Below are 17644 nucleotides of genomic sequence, written 5' to 3'. Positions count from 1 at the left end.
CTGAGTTCATGGAGAGTTCTGAAAATTTAAGTCAGTCTTAAATATTACTCTCTCCATATAGCTGTACTTCAAGGGCTTTTAAAAAATACCATTCATCTGTAACTCCTGTCATATCAGTTTAGTTTTTTTTTTGTACTTTACATTTTATTTTAGTTTGATCATTTTAATGTCCAAGAATAGCAAAGTGAAATACTATATTTTATTGTTTGAATACCTCCAAAAGTTTTGATACTTTTTGGCAAAGCCTAAAGAAAAGAAAAAAAAAATCTTCAGCTATCCATCAGCCTTTTATTTTCCTGATTGGTTTCCATAACGCCACCACAAGATTAAAAATCTTTAAGCTGTTCAACCCATAAATGAGTAGGAAACCATTGTGAAAACAAAAAGGAGCATATTCCACTGTCTTTTTTTTTCCATGCATGTGTTAAATGAATCAGAAAACTCTTCAATGAAATAAGCTTTTGTCCCCTCTCTTGATTCCTCTAAGATGATCTCAGCTTTCCATGTTTTTTGGAGAAAATACTTCCATTATGGCAAAAAGATTGTTACTTTGTTCCAAAAACTGCTCAGTATTTCACTTTGATATTTATGGCCTCATTTTGTTCAGCTCTTTGCTTTGGGTGTAGATGCAAAAGTATACCAGTTCCTAAGAGGAGTTCTGCTTGAGTCTGGGAAGTATGAATGTTAGTTCACCTAAAAGTTTAAATTATAACTTTGATAATTAATTATAATCAAAAAGCTTAAAGTCTTCCTGTGTCACATGTATACCTAGGGCTTTATTTTTACAGTGTCATACAAAATTATTGCCACAACATGTACAAAAACTATGGCTTTTACACTAACTGAACAACATGGACAGAATAGCAGTTTTGACTGATGATTTTTTAATCTCATGTTCAGCTTCATGCTGGTGCAGCATAAGAAGATAATTTGTACAGCTGCTTCTTCTAAAGTATGACACTACCCTAACAGCAGCACTACTGCCTTGCTGCCTGGAGTTCAGCAAAGCTATTTCTGATAGTAGTAGTAAAAAGGATCAGTCTCTTCAGTTTTGCCTACAGATAATTTGTAGCTCTGATGTAGATCTTTCTTTTTGCTTTGGAAGATTCATCCATTCTGCTAAAGGACAAGACGAAGTCTCTTTCTAGTTGATTTACTGATTTTCTAAGCTTCACTGTTATTCACTGTTGTCTTATTACATTTTATTTATGCTTTTCTTAACTGAAATTTTCTCTATGTTTGGTGTAATTTTTTTAAATTAAAGCTTACCAAATCCTATTCCTTTCTCTAGTCATACATGGATACAATGGCAGGTGATGGCTGCTGCCTATGCATTGGAAGCCTCCAAGCATTTCCACATGCTAAAGCAATGAAATGGATAAGTCTGCAGAATCAATATGCTTTTCAGTATTAGCATGTTTACTTTTGCCTTGGATAGATAAATAGGATCCTACTTCTGTAAAATGTCTCTGCCCTGTCACAGTTATTAGCTGTCATTGTCTGTTCTGTTCCTGTATCTTTCTCAGCAGCTCTTCATTCATGTTTGCTGCTCCACCCTTCTGCTAGTGCTGATGTGGTTGTGAGCCTGCTGACCATGTCTGCTAGAGAACCCTGAAGAAGCTGTATATATACTTCTAACTTCCTTTGCTTTTACCTGGATGAGTTTTTGTTAGAATTGAATTCTAAACCAGCACAGGATATTCAGTCTCTTTAGAACCTGTTACTAGAGGAATAGAAACATGGAATCTAATTTTTTGAGAACCTTTATTTGTTACAGTTGAAACAGTGTCAGTGATGCTTGTGAAAGATTCAGCTCTGGAAGTTTTCTTGTTTGCCTAATGTACACCTGAGTAACTTCGGCAATGCATCTGTTATACTTGAAGAGATCAGTGTCAGGTTTAAAATGAATCACAGAAGTTGGGAGGCTTGGACTGCACTGCCCCTACAGGCTGCAAATAACCAAGATAAGTGCTGTTTTAAGAGCATGTCAGATGCAAGTGAGAAAAGACATTGATGTCTTGCAAAGACAAATACACCTCACAAACTATCTATGAAAGCCTCAGGTTTTTGCAGAGCTCACAGCCCATGTTTTCACCAGTGTACTTCTGTTGATGCATTTTACACAGCTTTAGCAGCCCCCACAAACGACTTCTGTTCAGATTCACACAACTAAAATGGACCATCCTGCAATCATAGAGGTTAAACTTTTACCTGCTAGGGTGACAGCAATGGAGACAGAGTCAGATCCCAGGGCATTGGATGCATTGCAAGCATAGAAACCCACATCAGCTTCCACAGGTGCTAGAATCTGCAAGGAGTCGTCAGGCTGAAGGAGCAACCTGGCATAAAGAAGAAAGAAAGAAAGAAAGATGTAATAGTCCATGTGAACATGAACATATTTACTGGGAATTTGTAGGCTTAGGTAATATTTTTTATAGATCAGGCCTTTAGGTTAAATTTAAAAACATATGAAGAAATTTAAATTCTTACATTGAGACTGTAAGTTGTGATTATTTAAATTAAATTTTTGTCTCAATCCCAGTTCCTCTACTGCTGATATGTGTATTAAAGAAAGACTGCCAAAAAATTAGGACATCTGCCCAGTGAAACCTCCTCTGCATACCTCCTCTGTATCACTTCTGCATAATGCTGAATGAGTTTCCCAGCATTGCTGTCTTCCAGTTCTGCAGCATAGGAATAGCAATAGTAAGAAAAAGCCAAATTATCACAAGGGAAAAATAATGAAACATCCTGAAGCTATGCAGAAAGAAGTGAAGTGAACCATAGGGTCAGTATTAAAGCCTGAAATAGGTTCAGATTCTTTTATTCATGGGCAGCTTGTACAAACTCAGCAGTCTTGATTCTTCCCTAATAGTCAGTGAAGACAGAGAGGACTTCTCAGCTCCTCCTTGGGCTGAACCTACTGTTTCTTTCTTCTGCCAGTAAGAGGAGAGTACCATGAGCTCATTGTACTGCCTATGGCTAAATGGAATTAAAATGGTCTTAGTGCTCTTATGAACTGCTTATTTTTGCTGTCTGGTTTTGCAGTGGTGTAACTCATAAGGTCCTGATACGTGGTGCTGCATATTTGTTGTGATAATCCTTTTGATTATTGTTGTAATGTAGTCAATATGTTTGTATTCAATATGTTTGTATTCAATTGTTCATTCCTAGCAACACCCTCATAGCTGGTTTAGCCCAATGCTGTTTCCTCCCCTTTCCTGTCTGTTAGTGCAAATACCTACCCCAATTTCCCTGTCCTTCTATGTCTATCATTGTAACCCTGCCCCTCTGCCTTGTCATTTAAGTGACAAGTTAAGATCATTGAGGGTTCCCCTCAAGTAGCTGAGATGGACGCAGTTGTCAGGGTCTTTGAAAGATTCACAGAGCCAATCAACATTGTCACTGATTCAGCTTGCATTGTGGGGGTAGTATCTAGGACAGAGCACATAGTGCTGAGAGAGGTCTCGAACCCAGTGATTTTTAGGTTGCTCTCAAAACTTACACAGCTGGTTTCCCACTGAGAGCAACCATTTTACATAATGCATGCGAGATCACACTCTGACCTCCCCGGTTTCATCGCAGAGGGGAATCAAAGAGCTGATGCTCTGGCTATACCACCGCAGCTGGTTGGCCAACATAACATCTTCAATCAGGCCAAACTTAGCCATCAGCAATTCCATCAAAATATGTCTGGTCTGGTCCGTCAGTTCCATCTTAGGCGTGACCAGGCCAGAGCGATCGTGGCCACATGCCCCAACTGCCAGGAGTCCTCATTACCATCTATGGGAGCAGGGGTGAACCCTAGAGGACTCCAAAGTTGCGAGGTGTGGCAGACAGATGTCACCCACATTCCCCAATTTGGAAGACTTTAGTATGTGCATGTTTCGGTGGACACTTTCTCTGGTGTGGTCTACGCCTCAGCCCACAAGGAAGAGAAGGCCAGAGACGCACAGAATTACCTAGTGTAAGTCTTCTCCACCCCAGGGATCCCTACGGTAATTAAAACAGACAACGAGCTGGCCTATACCTACAGGGTGTTTGGTGATTTCCTGCTGGAATGGGAAGTTCAACATTGGACAGGGATTCCATACTCCCCTACTGGCCAGGCAATAATAGAACAAACTCAGCAGAATCTGAAGAAAATGTTAGAACATCAGAGAGAGGATGTTGAGATCATATCCCCATATATCAGGACCTTAAAGGTGCTGTTCACCATTAATTCCTTGAACTGCTCCTTTGAGAACCTGAATTCCCTAGTAATAAGACATTTCCATCAAAATAAGATGCTAGAATTCAGAGAGTGGCCACCAGTCATGGTAAAAGATTGAGAGACCTGTGAGACCAGAGGGCCTTTCGAATTATTATTATTATCCACACCTGGGGGTGTGGATACACTTGCGTGTCCACTCCCTTAGGCCTTAGGTGAATCCCATGCAAGTGTGTCAAGCCCCATATTCCATCCAGGGGCAAGGACAGCAACAAAACCACCCCTTGCCCTTCAAACAATCCCACTGACGTATCTGTGGCCTCAAATCATAAAAGGAAAAGGGAAGGGGAGGAATCATGAATTTTATGCTTTCGTTATATCATAATTACTGAAAGTTTATATTGAGTTGCTTGTTATGTTACTTTTCTCTTCTTTAAGCAACATCCATTGTGGTCATCAAAATGTGGAGACATCTGTGGCTCCTGATGCTGCTGGGCTAGTCCCCAGAGGTGTGGATTGTCCCACAGCCGAAGCAAAACATCTGGGTTACCCTTGCCCGTACACTTCAATGGGACCATCTGTCTGTCTATGGCTGCTGTGGATGACCCAGTGTCAGTGTGCCTGGTGTGGGGATTCCATTTTCCTTTAATCAGTATCCAACTCAGCTCTGGGCCCTCACTAATGAAATCAATAAAACTCCTGCTCTCATTTATTGTTATGCTCCTATTACAAACCTTTAGTGTTATGTCGTAAGTGGTCTTCTGAGTTACCTGAATTTGAGAAAGAGCCCACTGAATTTGAACTCCTTGGTTCCTCTGTTGGGCCCTATTATGTTCAATTCATTTTTAAACCCCGTTATTACCCTGAGTCTTATACTTTTGTTAAGATCCATAAAAAAGAGTTTAAGGCAGCAAAATGGTGTCAATCCATCACACACCTGAATATCCCATCAAGTGAAAATCAGTTACCGCTCAAGCTGCCAAAACACGTCTTTTTAATTTGTGGGCAAAGGGCCTGGGTAGGAATCCCCTCTCATCTAATAGGAGGCCCATGTACCATTGGACACCTGTCCCTGTTTTCGCCAAGCCAAACCCAAATTTTAAATTTGCAATCTAAATCTAACTATTTGGCAATCCAAAAACGTAGCATTAAAGAATTTGATGAACATTGTGACTATGAAAATGTCCACTGGTCACTTTCATAAAGAACTGCTGTCTCCATCTTTTTACTGTGGGTAGTGGCAGCAAAAGTGCTAGGTGAATTGGGCCACCTAGAGTGCTGAGTGGGTGAAACAGGCCAACTTGACCTCAGCTGCTCTCAGCAACCGCCTAGAGAATGAGGAAGCAACCAGGCGGGCCACACTACAAAATTGTGCAGCCCTAGACTTCAAACTCTTCTAGTGCACAGGCATGGCTGCGAAGAGTTTGAAGGATGCTGTTGCTTTAACATCACAGAGAAAAGCCAGAATATCCAGAATATCAATCAACAAAATTAAGGACATGATGCACACCATCAAGGAAGAGACCAGGGACTGGTTCCAAAACTTACTTAAGAACTGGGACCTATCCGGGCGGGTGTCCTCAATTGTGAAAGACGTTTTATGGGTTGTTTAGTTCTCCTTCATTCTGCAGTCGTTAACATCGCTAAAAGGGTTTTATCAAGAAAGACTGTCCACCACAGGTGTCTCCCGCCACAACAGCGGTGGGAAGAGAACCAAGTTTGAAGCCTACCACTCCTCCCCACAGCTTCTTAAAGAAAACTAAACAAAAAAGGGGGAGATGTGATGGTGCGTCTTCGTTGTGATAATCCTTTTGGTTATTGTTGTAATATAGTCAATATGTTTGAATGGTTCGTTCCTAGCAACCCCCTCACAGTTGGTTTAGCCCAATGTTTCCTCCCCTTTCCTGTCTGTTACTGCAAATACCTAACCCTAATTCCCTATCCTTCTATGTCTGTCATTGTAGCCGTGCCCCTCTGCCTTGTCATTTAAGTGGAATCCCAAGCTCTCCTTCTAGAACCCTCTGTGTCATCTATGTAATAATCCCTGGATTCCTATAGGTTCTGGAAGAGCGTTCTTCTCCCCATGTACGCCTGGTTGGTTCTGAGCAATGTGATCCCGCCTTGCACTCCTCCCCCATTCTCCCCTGGTTTGTTACTGTGTTGTCTCCTCCCCCGAGACCTCCTCCCTTTATAAGTTGTAACATTGCACTTTTCTTGGTTCTTTTGTCACTGTACCCTTTCAGCGGTACTTTGTCCCCTTCGGAATAAAGCCTCTTGGAGACGCATACAAAGGACCTTTCCCACTCCTTTATCTTGGCACTTGGCGCTCCAGTCCATCTGTCCGCAGTCAGAACTGTCGGTCGCCCTCTGGCTGCACCGCTACCCTTGCCTGTGGGTGACTGGGCAGGGAGCGGCCACTCGGCGGCACAGCCCCCAGGGAGAAAGTGAGCTAGCCCGGCTAAGCTTTCCCCTGAAATTGGACACTCTGTCACTGGTATACACCTATTTCAGCAAGAATTCAGTGCATTGTGCTTATGTACTCTTGTTTTCATCACACTGTGATCTGTGATTGTTTCTCTGAGTTTTCTTTTTAGCTGAAACTGTAGATAAAATCTAGTGTTCTCGTCAACAACTTTCAGTATTTGTCGCTTGTACACCCGTAACTGAGGCTATGATTGACAGTGGGTGGCAAGGATGAAACTGGGGGAGGAATATGCCTGTAAAACACATGCAATAGAAATCTGCTCACAGGTCCTGGAATTGATGAGTTTCTTTACACTCCCATCACCACAATAAAAACTGTTGTCTCATGGATGAATAAGCCACACTGTGGGTGGTAGATCTCTAAACCAAACCAGATTAGGGCCACCCAGCAAAATCTATTAGAGGAAAAAACCTCCAGAGTTAACATTATTTTTTTTACCCTTCTGTGAGTAATAACAAAAATAGTAATTACCAATAAAGAGATGCCTGTTTTTAAACAAGTTTTGTAGATGTTTAGAAAAATGCACATTTGCAAAACAAACATTAATACTTTTAAAATTGCATCTATGCTTTCACAGCTAAAAAAACACCAATGGCTGAAATAATTCCCTTCCCACTTTTGCTGTCAAGGATGTTTTTCTTACCTCTTAGTCATAACCAGGGCAGACTAGATAGTCACTGCTAAGAGTGACAGCAAATAACAGATTTTTTTTACTTGCAGAACTAATGTTAGTTAGTTTAACATTGTATGTATAATGTTAAACTAACTATAATCTTGATGTATAATCTTTATCTCACACATAAATTTTTAGTTTAACACTGACTACTTCAATCATTACATGGAATTAATTAAATCTTCAGAAGTTGTCCCAAATTATAACAACCTGTAACATTTAAGTTCTGTGTGTTCTGTCTGCATGTCTGCAGATATAGTATGTAGGTAGATCTTCAGTCTACTCCAAACTAATGCTTACAAGGCCCCTAAAATAGTTTTAATTAATGTTTCTGACATCTTCAGGCTGAGGAAAGATCTTGCCTAGTATTGCACCTTATAAAACACAAGGATGAATAATTTGTTATTAATCATCTCTCCTGACATAAAACTCTCTCTGACAGCTTAAGTCACCTAAAGATCCAGCACAAATATTTTAAAGATAGAGGTAGTCCTGGCAGATACTTGCATTTTAAAAAAAATGAACTCCAACATAGCTCAATTCTCCTATTCTCGCAGCCCAAGTTTTAATGTCCTTCTCCTCTTTTTTTTCAATAATTCTCTTATTTGTGCATCACAATTTGGCATAGCTGCTGTTTTTGAAAGCAGATCCTTTATCATTCCTCATTGTATAGAATTATTTTGGCTGAATTCCCTATGTGCTCATAGAAGGCTATTTTTGTTAGGTATTGAGTTGCTTGTCCGGGCTGGAAAAAAAACAACCAGCTGTAGCAATTATTTGTGTCACCAGCGTGTCTTCAGAATCTTATTTATGGACTGAAAATAATACAGCTTAATATTTAATCAGTGTCATCTCACTTGCTCCACACTGCATTGCCTCCAAGACAAAAACATATTTTACAGGACATATATCAATGACTAAATCAGACAAACACCTAACAAACACCTCGCAAACACCTAACTCCATACTACTTCCTGTTCACATGCTGCTTCATGTCCTTTTATAAAATTTATTTCTATTTTGGAGAAATGAATTATCAAGCACCAATGGATCCCCAGTGACAGAAATTGCAGCATACTTGCAAGGCTTATTAAACAGTGCATAAATTCCTCAAAGATTTTTCACTTTTAAAACTGATTCCTAAGGAATTTAATCTGAATTTTCTTTAAAACAAAACATTTAACAACATATACAGCAGTCAGAAAACTTTGGTATGGATTCTAGTAGGCTCTGAAATGGCATTTAGAACCCAAGTTGGTGTTAACTTGACTCTTTAACTTTAGGAGAGAATGTGGAATTTTCTGTAAATAAGTACTCAGGATGAATAGGCAGACATAAGCTGGGGATCTTTTACTGGAACCACAGATATTTTCAACTGTTGTAGCTATTTGTGCCATGTGTTTTCATTCTATTGTGTAACTAAAAATCAGCACTTTTGGGGGCCCTATGTTATATCTTTTCATGACTGTATCTAGACTAAAGTCAAAGAAAATTAATTGTTGCAAGAATTGCCATGCAGTAGAGTCATACTTTTAGGTGGATTAAACAGCTTATGGAATAGGGCAATGAGAATAGAGACATACATCAACCATCATTACTGGACATCACTGGCTCAGACAAAATCCACGGCCACAATGTGTAAAAGTGAATGCCTTTATGTCAGTGGTTTGTATATACAAAGCAGCCTAAGAATTGCAACACCCACCAAGTACTTCTGAAATCTCAGTATATTCAATAGAGTATAACCTGAGGAACTTCAGCATTACTCTCTGGCCATTCTCAGCAGAAGTGTCTCTCTCTGATACTGGTAGAGGAAAGCCCACCTCTATTTATTTCCTTATTCCCACTAAGACAGAGCTGGGCTGGAAAATTCTCTTCTCCATTCAATGGAGAATTGAATACAAAGAAAACAAACTGCAGAGCTGAAGGACAGTTCAAACATACCAGACACCACCACATGTTTACATCTGTGGCCTTGCAGTACAGCAGTACTCTCTAAGTCTGCTTAAACTGCAGCTTCCATTGACACAGCTGACTGACAGGCAGCAAGAGCATTCTGAGCCAAAACCAGAATACTGACGTTAAAGAACTCAGCAAAAAATCCAGAAAACAATTTTTTTACACACCACAATTTCTAAACTTCTGTTAGCTCCAAAGGTATAGGTGTTGAAGCTATACCTGAAGCTTCTTCCCCCACACACCAGCATGGGGGAACTATAAATGGTGAGTACAGAAGGAAGTTCATAAAGCAGAAACTGCCTCAATATTTAAAGAAGAGTTGTCAATGACTTATGCCACTAACTGGAAAAGAAATGATACTTTCCTCAGACTTTCTGATAGAAATTTTGAGCACACAACTGACTGATAATTCATAAAAAACCCACAACATTTAAGGCTATTTCAGCCAAACTGAATGAGAAAAAAATGAAAAGGAATTGTGAAATTATATATTAAAAAAATCGGAAATAAAACTTCAGGAATCATATAAGTGAGTCTTTCTTCAGCTAAATTAATCTACATGTTGTGATACCATGAGAGATTATAGGGTGTGAAATAAGTTTGCCAATTTCTCATGACTGTGATGTCCAGCATTCCTCATATGTCAACTTCATGTAACATCCCTTCCCTTTCATGGATGCCACAGAAGTAACAGTCATTTCAAACAGAGAAAAAGCCTCAATTTAATGGCCCAGTTCTGAAAGGATATAACTGCTAGATAAAAATTTATATATGAAACTTGTTTTGGAGGTGACCTAAAGATATTTTCACCGGAACATATCCAAATGAAGGGATTCTGTATGTCCAAGTCATGATTATGACTGTATGTGATCTCCACCAGAGGTACATTCTTGTTCTCAGTGACTTCTACCCCTTCAAAAATTATCTTTTTTTTTTTTTTGGTGTCAAATTTAATATACTTATTAGCCTTCAGACAGGGAGGCAAGAACCAGGAAACTCAGATCATTATAGAAAGCAATTACTTTTTCATTGATTCAATAGTCAAAATAAAGAAGGACCTAAGAAACTAATTTCATAACTGTATAGAAGCGTCAATTTTACCTAAATCAAGACTTTACTGGATGATCCAAGGGCACCACACTGGAAATTAATTTTTGTCTTGACTCCATAATTTCCCATGACCTTATGACTAAATGTATATGTCTTAGCTGAGGTCAGTATCTTGTGCAGAAGGAGTTGCTAGCAGATCCCAGGACAACTTTGTTGTACTGTGTTGCTCATTATCACTGTCTACTACAGTCTTTTCCTGTTCTTGTATAATGATTTCTCACAGAACAGAACCAAAATATAAAATCCCAAGCATACACATGAGAAGAACGTATGTTATCAACACAGTTAAACATATAATTTGTACTGAAAATAACCTCTTTCTGTGGGCTCTTCCACACCAACTAATAATGCGGAGGGATCAGAAAGTATAGGATGCCTGAAGAAAAAACAGCGTAATTTTTGTGGCATACTGATGAAAGCATTTTGTTATGTCAACTTCTCAGGTTACACCTGGTACCAGCATTCTGGAATTTAAAGAGGTGAGGATTCACCAACTCACATGGGAAGACAAATGCTAAATTATCCGTTGGTTGAGACGACAGCAAAGCTGCCAACAACCATGACGTGTGGTTCCACAATTTACAGCCTTCATCAGCACATACATAGTAAATGGTGATGGTAATGCCCTTTTAGGCTTATCCTGGGGCTGTTTAATGCCTGGATACATATGTGGAAGGCAAAAGCCACATCTCCTCCATCTTCTCTTACCATGTCTGTCAAGCCCTCCTGTAGCACTAGGAGAAATGCAAATTCAGCTCCAACAGAAGATAATAGCAACAATCATTGACCAATTTTCATATCTCTAAATCATTCTTCATAGCAAAAATCTCCACCTTCAGACTGGGAAATAAACTAATTTGACTCTCAGTCTCTGGATGCAGAGTGCTCTGTTGACTGTATTAGGCACTTATGTCCTTTAGTAATGTACAATCCCTTCCTTTTTACTTACTCAAACAGAAGTAAGGTTCCTGTCTGATACACCAGTCTGACCCAGCATCCAGACCTTGCTGAAGATTTACAGTGCTCTGTTTAACCCATTTACCAATTCACATGCACTTGCCCTTCTTTCTGTTATGAAATCAGACTACAGCAAAACATGGTTTTGTCCACGGGACTGACAAGCAGTAACACATGGAAAGTGACGAGTCAAAATATCACTTATTTTCTTAAAAGTTAAATAACATTCTTTACCTATCATTGTATTTCACTTCCTCTCCATTCTTAGCCCAGCTGATGGTGGGCTTTGGATTTCCCACTGCTTCACAGTGAAGCAACACACTCAGTGTGCCGCTTGCTAGGACCACAGTCTGTCCCAGGTGGGTGACAACCTCTGAAGCAGAAAGTTGTTGTGCTGCTGAAATCTTTCGGAGGATGGCAGGCTTTTGGTGAGGCCTGTGCAAGCGATTTGCTAGGTCTACAGAGGTGGGAATAAATGTTTCGGCAGATGATGCCCTCAAGGAGCTGGTAAATCCAGAAACACGTCTGTGGTAAGGGTACTCCACTGAGGTTGAATCCATTTTTTGCCTTGATGCTTTGAGGACAGATTCCTGGTGGTCCAAGTAGCTTTTGAAAACCTCATGAGCCAGGTGCACAACAAGATGCTCAGTGTAGGTATCTTTAAGCTCCTCAGGTTGTTGAGACAAATTCCTTATGATATCATCCAAGCGTTTCTGTTCTGTGACCATAGTAAATGGCAGGCTATGCTCCCGGCTCTGGTCCTCTTCAGAGGATGCATTTCTCTCCACAGACTCCTGGGCTTCCCAGGACTCCAAATTTTCTGCTGGCCAGCCCCTGAGCTGTAGCAGCCTTGAGACAATATTGTCATACCATCTGCTGGGGTTAGCAAGATGTCCTTGCTTTTCAGCCTTGCTACCATTGAAGAAAATCCCATTGAGATGTTTATCCTCTGTTCGCAAAGCATCATTTAAACCGGCCTTTCTCATGACTTCTTCCTCCCTAATACCAGCTGGTTGCCCAGCAATGATCTTCTTGTTGCTTCCAATCAGTTTAATTATGAAGTGCTCCCGGGCTGGCCCTGCTGTGCAGGTGTATGTCCCAGTGTCTGAAGGTTTCAGATGATGTATTTTCATGTATCCATAGGGTGCAATGGTGATGTGAGCTGAACTGACAAGCCTCTTGTCGTCCTTCTCCCAGGTAATCATTGATTTCCGGAACCTCCTTGTAGGGCATCGGAGAATAACAGAAGTTTTGGGCAGCAGGTAGGCATGTCCACCCACAATGAAGTGCAGTTTCTTCTGCTTCCTCGTCTGGATGTAAACTTGCTTTACAGCCATAATATGGGGGCTTTGCTTATGAGCTGGTCTGTTGCGTCCTGAAATACCATTATATAATTAGTATGTGATACCATTAAACAAAACAAGTAGTTTACATTGTTGTGGGAAGCATTTGACCCAATATAATGGAAGAAACTAGACACCAGTTGCTGGACATTAAACTAGAACAATCAAAATAAGAGGAATAATAAGACACACTTCAGGAATGTGAAAATAGCCTAGAGTATACGTAGAAACCAAACAGCTAGGGATAAAAGCTTTACGGGAGAGAGAAAACTTCAGTGGAAACATAGTTCTTGTTAAAGTACTTAAACAAAGACTGTTATTTAAGAAATGCACTGAATAGACAAGTGTTTATCATCCAAAGCTTCAAAGACAATGTGATCTTGCAGCTCACAACAGCAAGGAAGTATGAAAGTCTTGCTACCTCAAGGAGTAATGTTGTACAGAAAAAAACTCTCTGGGCTAGGCTTAAAAACATGGTAAATACTATTAAAGTTCACTAGTTCAGCATGTCCTTCTCTTTTCCTGATCTCTGTGTCTGAGATCTTTATTATGAAGCACTAAATTCAGCTGCATAGGCATATTATTAGTAAATACCATGCAAAATTTGGTCCTAGCTTTAGTTCCAAACATCAGATCTTCTTTTCTCCCTACATACCCAACATTCAGCAGTTTCAGAGGCAAGCTGAAGCTAGGTTGACTTTCACATATCCCGTTGGCTTACTGCAAACTGGGGAAGATTATACAGGGGAACTTATGATGGGCAGAAACAAATGCATGAACCACCAATATAAAATACATCTACTTCTGTTGCATGGTTCATTAGAAATCTCATGTCATAGAGGATTTGGAGTGACATAATGAAATAATACATTTCTAAATGATCGTCAGCAAAATCCCTTACCAACCATTTTCCTTGCAGCTGTTCTAGCAGACAGTTTATTTGCTCCAGCCCTCCAGCTGCTGCGCTGTATCTCTGAGCCTCTACATTCCAGCTGTGAATTTCAGATCTAGATTTTGGTCAGAATTTTGAGCCAGTTCTTCCAGAAACAAGTAGTTACCTTCCAGCACAATGGCTGATATCCAGTTCCATTAGTGAAATCTGTAGCACTCCTCCACTGGCTTGATTTATTTACAGACAGAAAAACCCACTCCACAAGACTGAGCAATACTAGTGTGAAAGCAGGCTGTGAAGCAGGAAATAGCATGGATTTCTTAGTGAAGCACTTCCAATCCCTTTTCCCCAGACCCTGCCAAACACCTTTTCCACTTACGTGCACAGGGGCCTAGTGAACAGGGCCTGATCAAGGCTGAGAATGGCAAAGGGAGGCAGAGTGAGGAATTGATGATAAGATAGTCCCCGGTTTTCAGCATCTTTCTGCAAGTAGCATTTCGACTCTGCGTGCCTTCTCCACAGCTCACTGAACACTAGGAACAGGATGAGAAACATTAGGAGAAATTAAAAAGGTGCTCCTTGTCACACACTCCTCAGCTCCCATGTCCACATTGCACACACACACCACAGGCCAGAGCATTTCAAAATGGATAGCGTTTTCAAAATGTTGCAGCAGAATAAAGCAGAGCAGCATCTGACCATGCAGCTACAAACAGTGCAGGCACAGTAAGGAGATGAAATACTTTTTATTTTCTGTCCTGTAAGGCTTAGTTTCTTTCCATGCTCCTGTTACCACATCTTTTCTGTCAGATAATGTCTCTTGTTTTAATGGTACTCTGCTACAGTTCAAAGCCAGTCTTTGAGCTTTGTTTCTAAGTGTTCGTGTCTGCTAGCTGGAAAAACTCCAGCTCATGTCCGAGAGCACACCTCATGGAGTTGAAGATCACAGTTGCATTCTGGGCCAGATAAAATCTGGCCTAAGCTTAATCTTTAAGATTTGCTGTTGCCAATCCATTTAGGAATAACAAAGGGATGAATATTTTAGTCACCAATTAATTACCTCAGCCTTGTATTTACTACACATGGCCTACACAGAATGGTATAAACCCTCTAATACCAGACTGCAGTGCTTGTTGCACAGGTGGACATGGTTTGATGGACTTCATCATGACTATTCAGTTTCATATTTATGCATATAGAATTGTGGAAAAAGAAATACAGTGTCTGTGCACTGGAACAAAGTCTGTAAAAAGAGCTAGAAAATGGGCAAAGCACTGTAATTGCCATCTTCACTGCCAGAATGGCTGTTTGTCTCCTGGTGGAAGACTTGATGAAAACATACACTAATTTCAGAAAAATTCCCAGACAGATCCCCAATAAAAAGGGCACAGGTGGGACAGCTCCGTAGGGTGACTGGCATTTCTTTTACAACTTCCACAAGACAATTTCCACTACCTTCCATGAAAGAGGACTGGAAGAGTGGTGGCAGAAACTGCAAGATGTGGAATAATTTTCATGCTTACTGCCATGAACCTTTGCCTTTGCTTTGACCTTATAAAGTAAAATTATATTATTATAATATCTCTCCCTTTCCCTTTCCCTTTCCCTTTCCCTTTCCCTTTCCCTTTCCCTTTCCCTTTCCCTTTCCCTTTCCCTTTCCCTTTCCCTTTCCCTTTCCCTTTCCCTTTCCCTTTCCCTTTCCCTTTCCCTTTCCCTTCCCCCTTCCCCTTCCCCTTCCCCTTCCCCTTCCCCTTCCCCTTCCCCTTCCCCTTCCCCTTCCCCTTCCCCTTCCCCTTCCCCTTCCCCTTCCCCTTCTCCTTCCTTCCTCTCTTGCTCCCTTCCTACCGCTTCTTTTCTATTTTCTTCGTCATAGGAAAGAGTTGGAGTGGCCCCAAGAGGAAAAGACCATAGAGATCAGAACAGCTAGGTTTTGGCAACAAAGAGCATGTAGCCTAGGGTAATAAAGATTACTCTTCATTGATGCCTTGGATGAAATAATAAGCATGGGCAGGGACAGAGGCAGGGATTTACTGTTTGGAGCATGACTTGTGTTAACACCAGAAGGGTCTTAAAAGGTTTGGTCAGATGGCTAAAGCACATCTGTGGAAGGGCACACCACAGAGGAACATGGAGCTAGTGATAACATCCCCAATCAGGATGATAAGGACAGATTACAGGACAAAACTGGGCATAACATGCTTTGTGGAGTCTGACCTTATTTGGGTTCTCTATCCCAAATGGCTAAGGAATTTAATCTCCAAGATCTGTACAATACTCATACAAACAAATAGTATACCTGTGTCCACTCAGAGAGAAGCCACTCATTGGGACAATCCTCATTTTTGCAGGCTTGTTGTGTAATTGTCCTTGGCATGGAGCAGAAGGTTTCTGGCAGCTCTAGCAAGCTTCCATCGGCCAGGCGCTGCTTACAAAGTGTATCTCGCTTCTGGACACCACCACCACAGGTCTGTGAGCACTGTGAGAAAAGAGAGACAGCTGCCTCACACCACACCCATACCACCCCACTTGCTGCAAAAATTACTTGTGAATTAGGGTAGAAATCAACACTTGGTCCTGACCAAATAGAAAACATAAAACAAAAATTTCAGAGATCTCAAAGTAGACTGCTTTTAAAAATGTCAAAATTATTTTGGAAAGGGGAAGCAGGTTAGTTTGCTAATATTTAGAAAAACTGTTTCAGTATTTCTGAAGTGTTCTGTTTTAAGGTGTTCTTTCAAAAGACATGGAAACAGTGGGTCAGCATTGCAGTATGGGAAGTCTGGGAGGTGGGAAATTTGTCCTCTCCACCTGGAAAATGAGACAATTTCATGTGATGTGGAGAATCTAAATAGTAACATCTGTGTCTGAGCTCTGACACTAATGGTGTCAGAAAGAGTGGAAAAGTTTTGTCCAGCAGTAGATAAGTAAATTGAGATTATTAATATCCAGAGAACATCTCCCCTCTGTCTTTTATGTAAATATCCCTCTCTACATCCATTTTTCTACTCAATCAGGGCAGGAATTTTTGAGTAAACAAATTTACTAGATTTCCTGAATATTTTTTAAAATATAAGTTGCTCAGCCCTTTTTCCTGAGGATCCTTTTTCTGAGGCTGGTAACAGGCTCCCAGTTCTGATCAGTTCAGCCAGCTCAACTCCTTTTCACCTTTCATCTAGCAAAGGAAAGCAGGAGCTTGCATTACATTGACATGACCAGGAGTTGCTTATAACTTGTGACATGGCAATTATTCAAGAGAAACAGACAATAATATGGAGAAGCATTAAAAAGTATACTTAAGCAGTTAAAAAGGGAGTGTTTTAAAAAATCTTGCAGTCATGAAAGGCCTTTGTCTCTGAGATAAAGAGCTGCATGAACTTTAATGCTAGCCTGAATATTTAGGATAAACATTTTCTTTGAAAGACAGAAAGGAAGTGCAGAAAGAAATTTTTATATTCGGTTTCTTTTAATGTGTAAAATTAGCTTTTGTCTTACTTATTTTGAATGTTACAAAGCTCAAAGGCTTCCCCAAAAAAAAAAAGCAAGAAAAACATTAGTTTTCAAAAGAAGAAAATGTCTATCAGCCTCTCATTTGAGGAAAATTCACTCCTGAGGAGGAAGAAAAATATGATTAAACGTATTATTCCAATATTGCCTACAGACTTTTATCATATACAAGATAACAAATGGTTTCCTCACTACAAATATCACAAAGTATGTCATTCAGTAAATCTCAGGAAGTTTCTTTGCCCTTCCAACTCTAAGACAAAATATATATTTTCTTGCTTCTTGGACTTTATTCACTTACATAGTGTTGTCCCTGTACGAGACATTCCCAAGAGTCACACCATGTGCCTGACAGCATTGTCCAAACACTTCTTGAACTCTGTCAGGCTGGGGCTGTGACCACTGCCCTGGGGAGTTGTTCCAGTGCCCAGCCACCCTCTGGGTGAAGAACCTTTTCTGAATACCCAACCTAAACCTCCCCTTGCACAGCTTCAGGCCATTCCCTCAGATC

At 40.4% G+C, this 17644-nt stretch overlaps 1 protein-coding gene across 5 annotated transcripts in view; it reads right to left on the bottom strand.

Moving 5' to 3' along the window:
- ADAMTSL1 (ADAMTS like 1) overlaps positions 1-17644 on the bottom strand; it is a 174854-nt gene that overhangs the window by 32292 nt on the left and 124918 nt on the right. For all 5 annotated transcript variants that reach the window (XM_064402840.1, XM_064402841.1, XM_064402843.1 and 2 more), the window contains 4 exons: positions 15926-16105; positions 14009-14162; positions 11629-12769; positions 2212-2339 (listed from right to left, as the gene is read on the bottom strand). In XM_064402840.1, coding sequence (XP_064258910.1) covers positions 2212-2339; positions 11629-12769; positions 14009-14162; positions 15926-16105 — 1603 coding nt within the window. The remainder of the gene's footprint in view (positions 1-2211; positions 2340-11628; positions 12770-14008; positions 14163-15925; positions 16106-17644) is intronic.

Source organism: Passer domesticus, chromosome Z (genome assembly GCF_036417665.1).
Source record: "Passer domesticus isolate bPasDom1 chromosome Z, bPasDom1.hap1, whole genome shotgun sequence".
NCBI classification, from domain to species: Eukaryota; Metazoa; Chordata; class Aves; order Passeriformes; family Passeridae; genus Passer; species Passer domesticus.
Note: the sequence above shows the minus strand (reverse complement) of the source record. Positions and strands in the feature narration are given on the sequence as shown.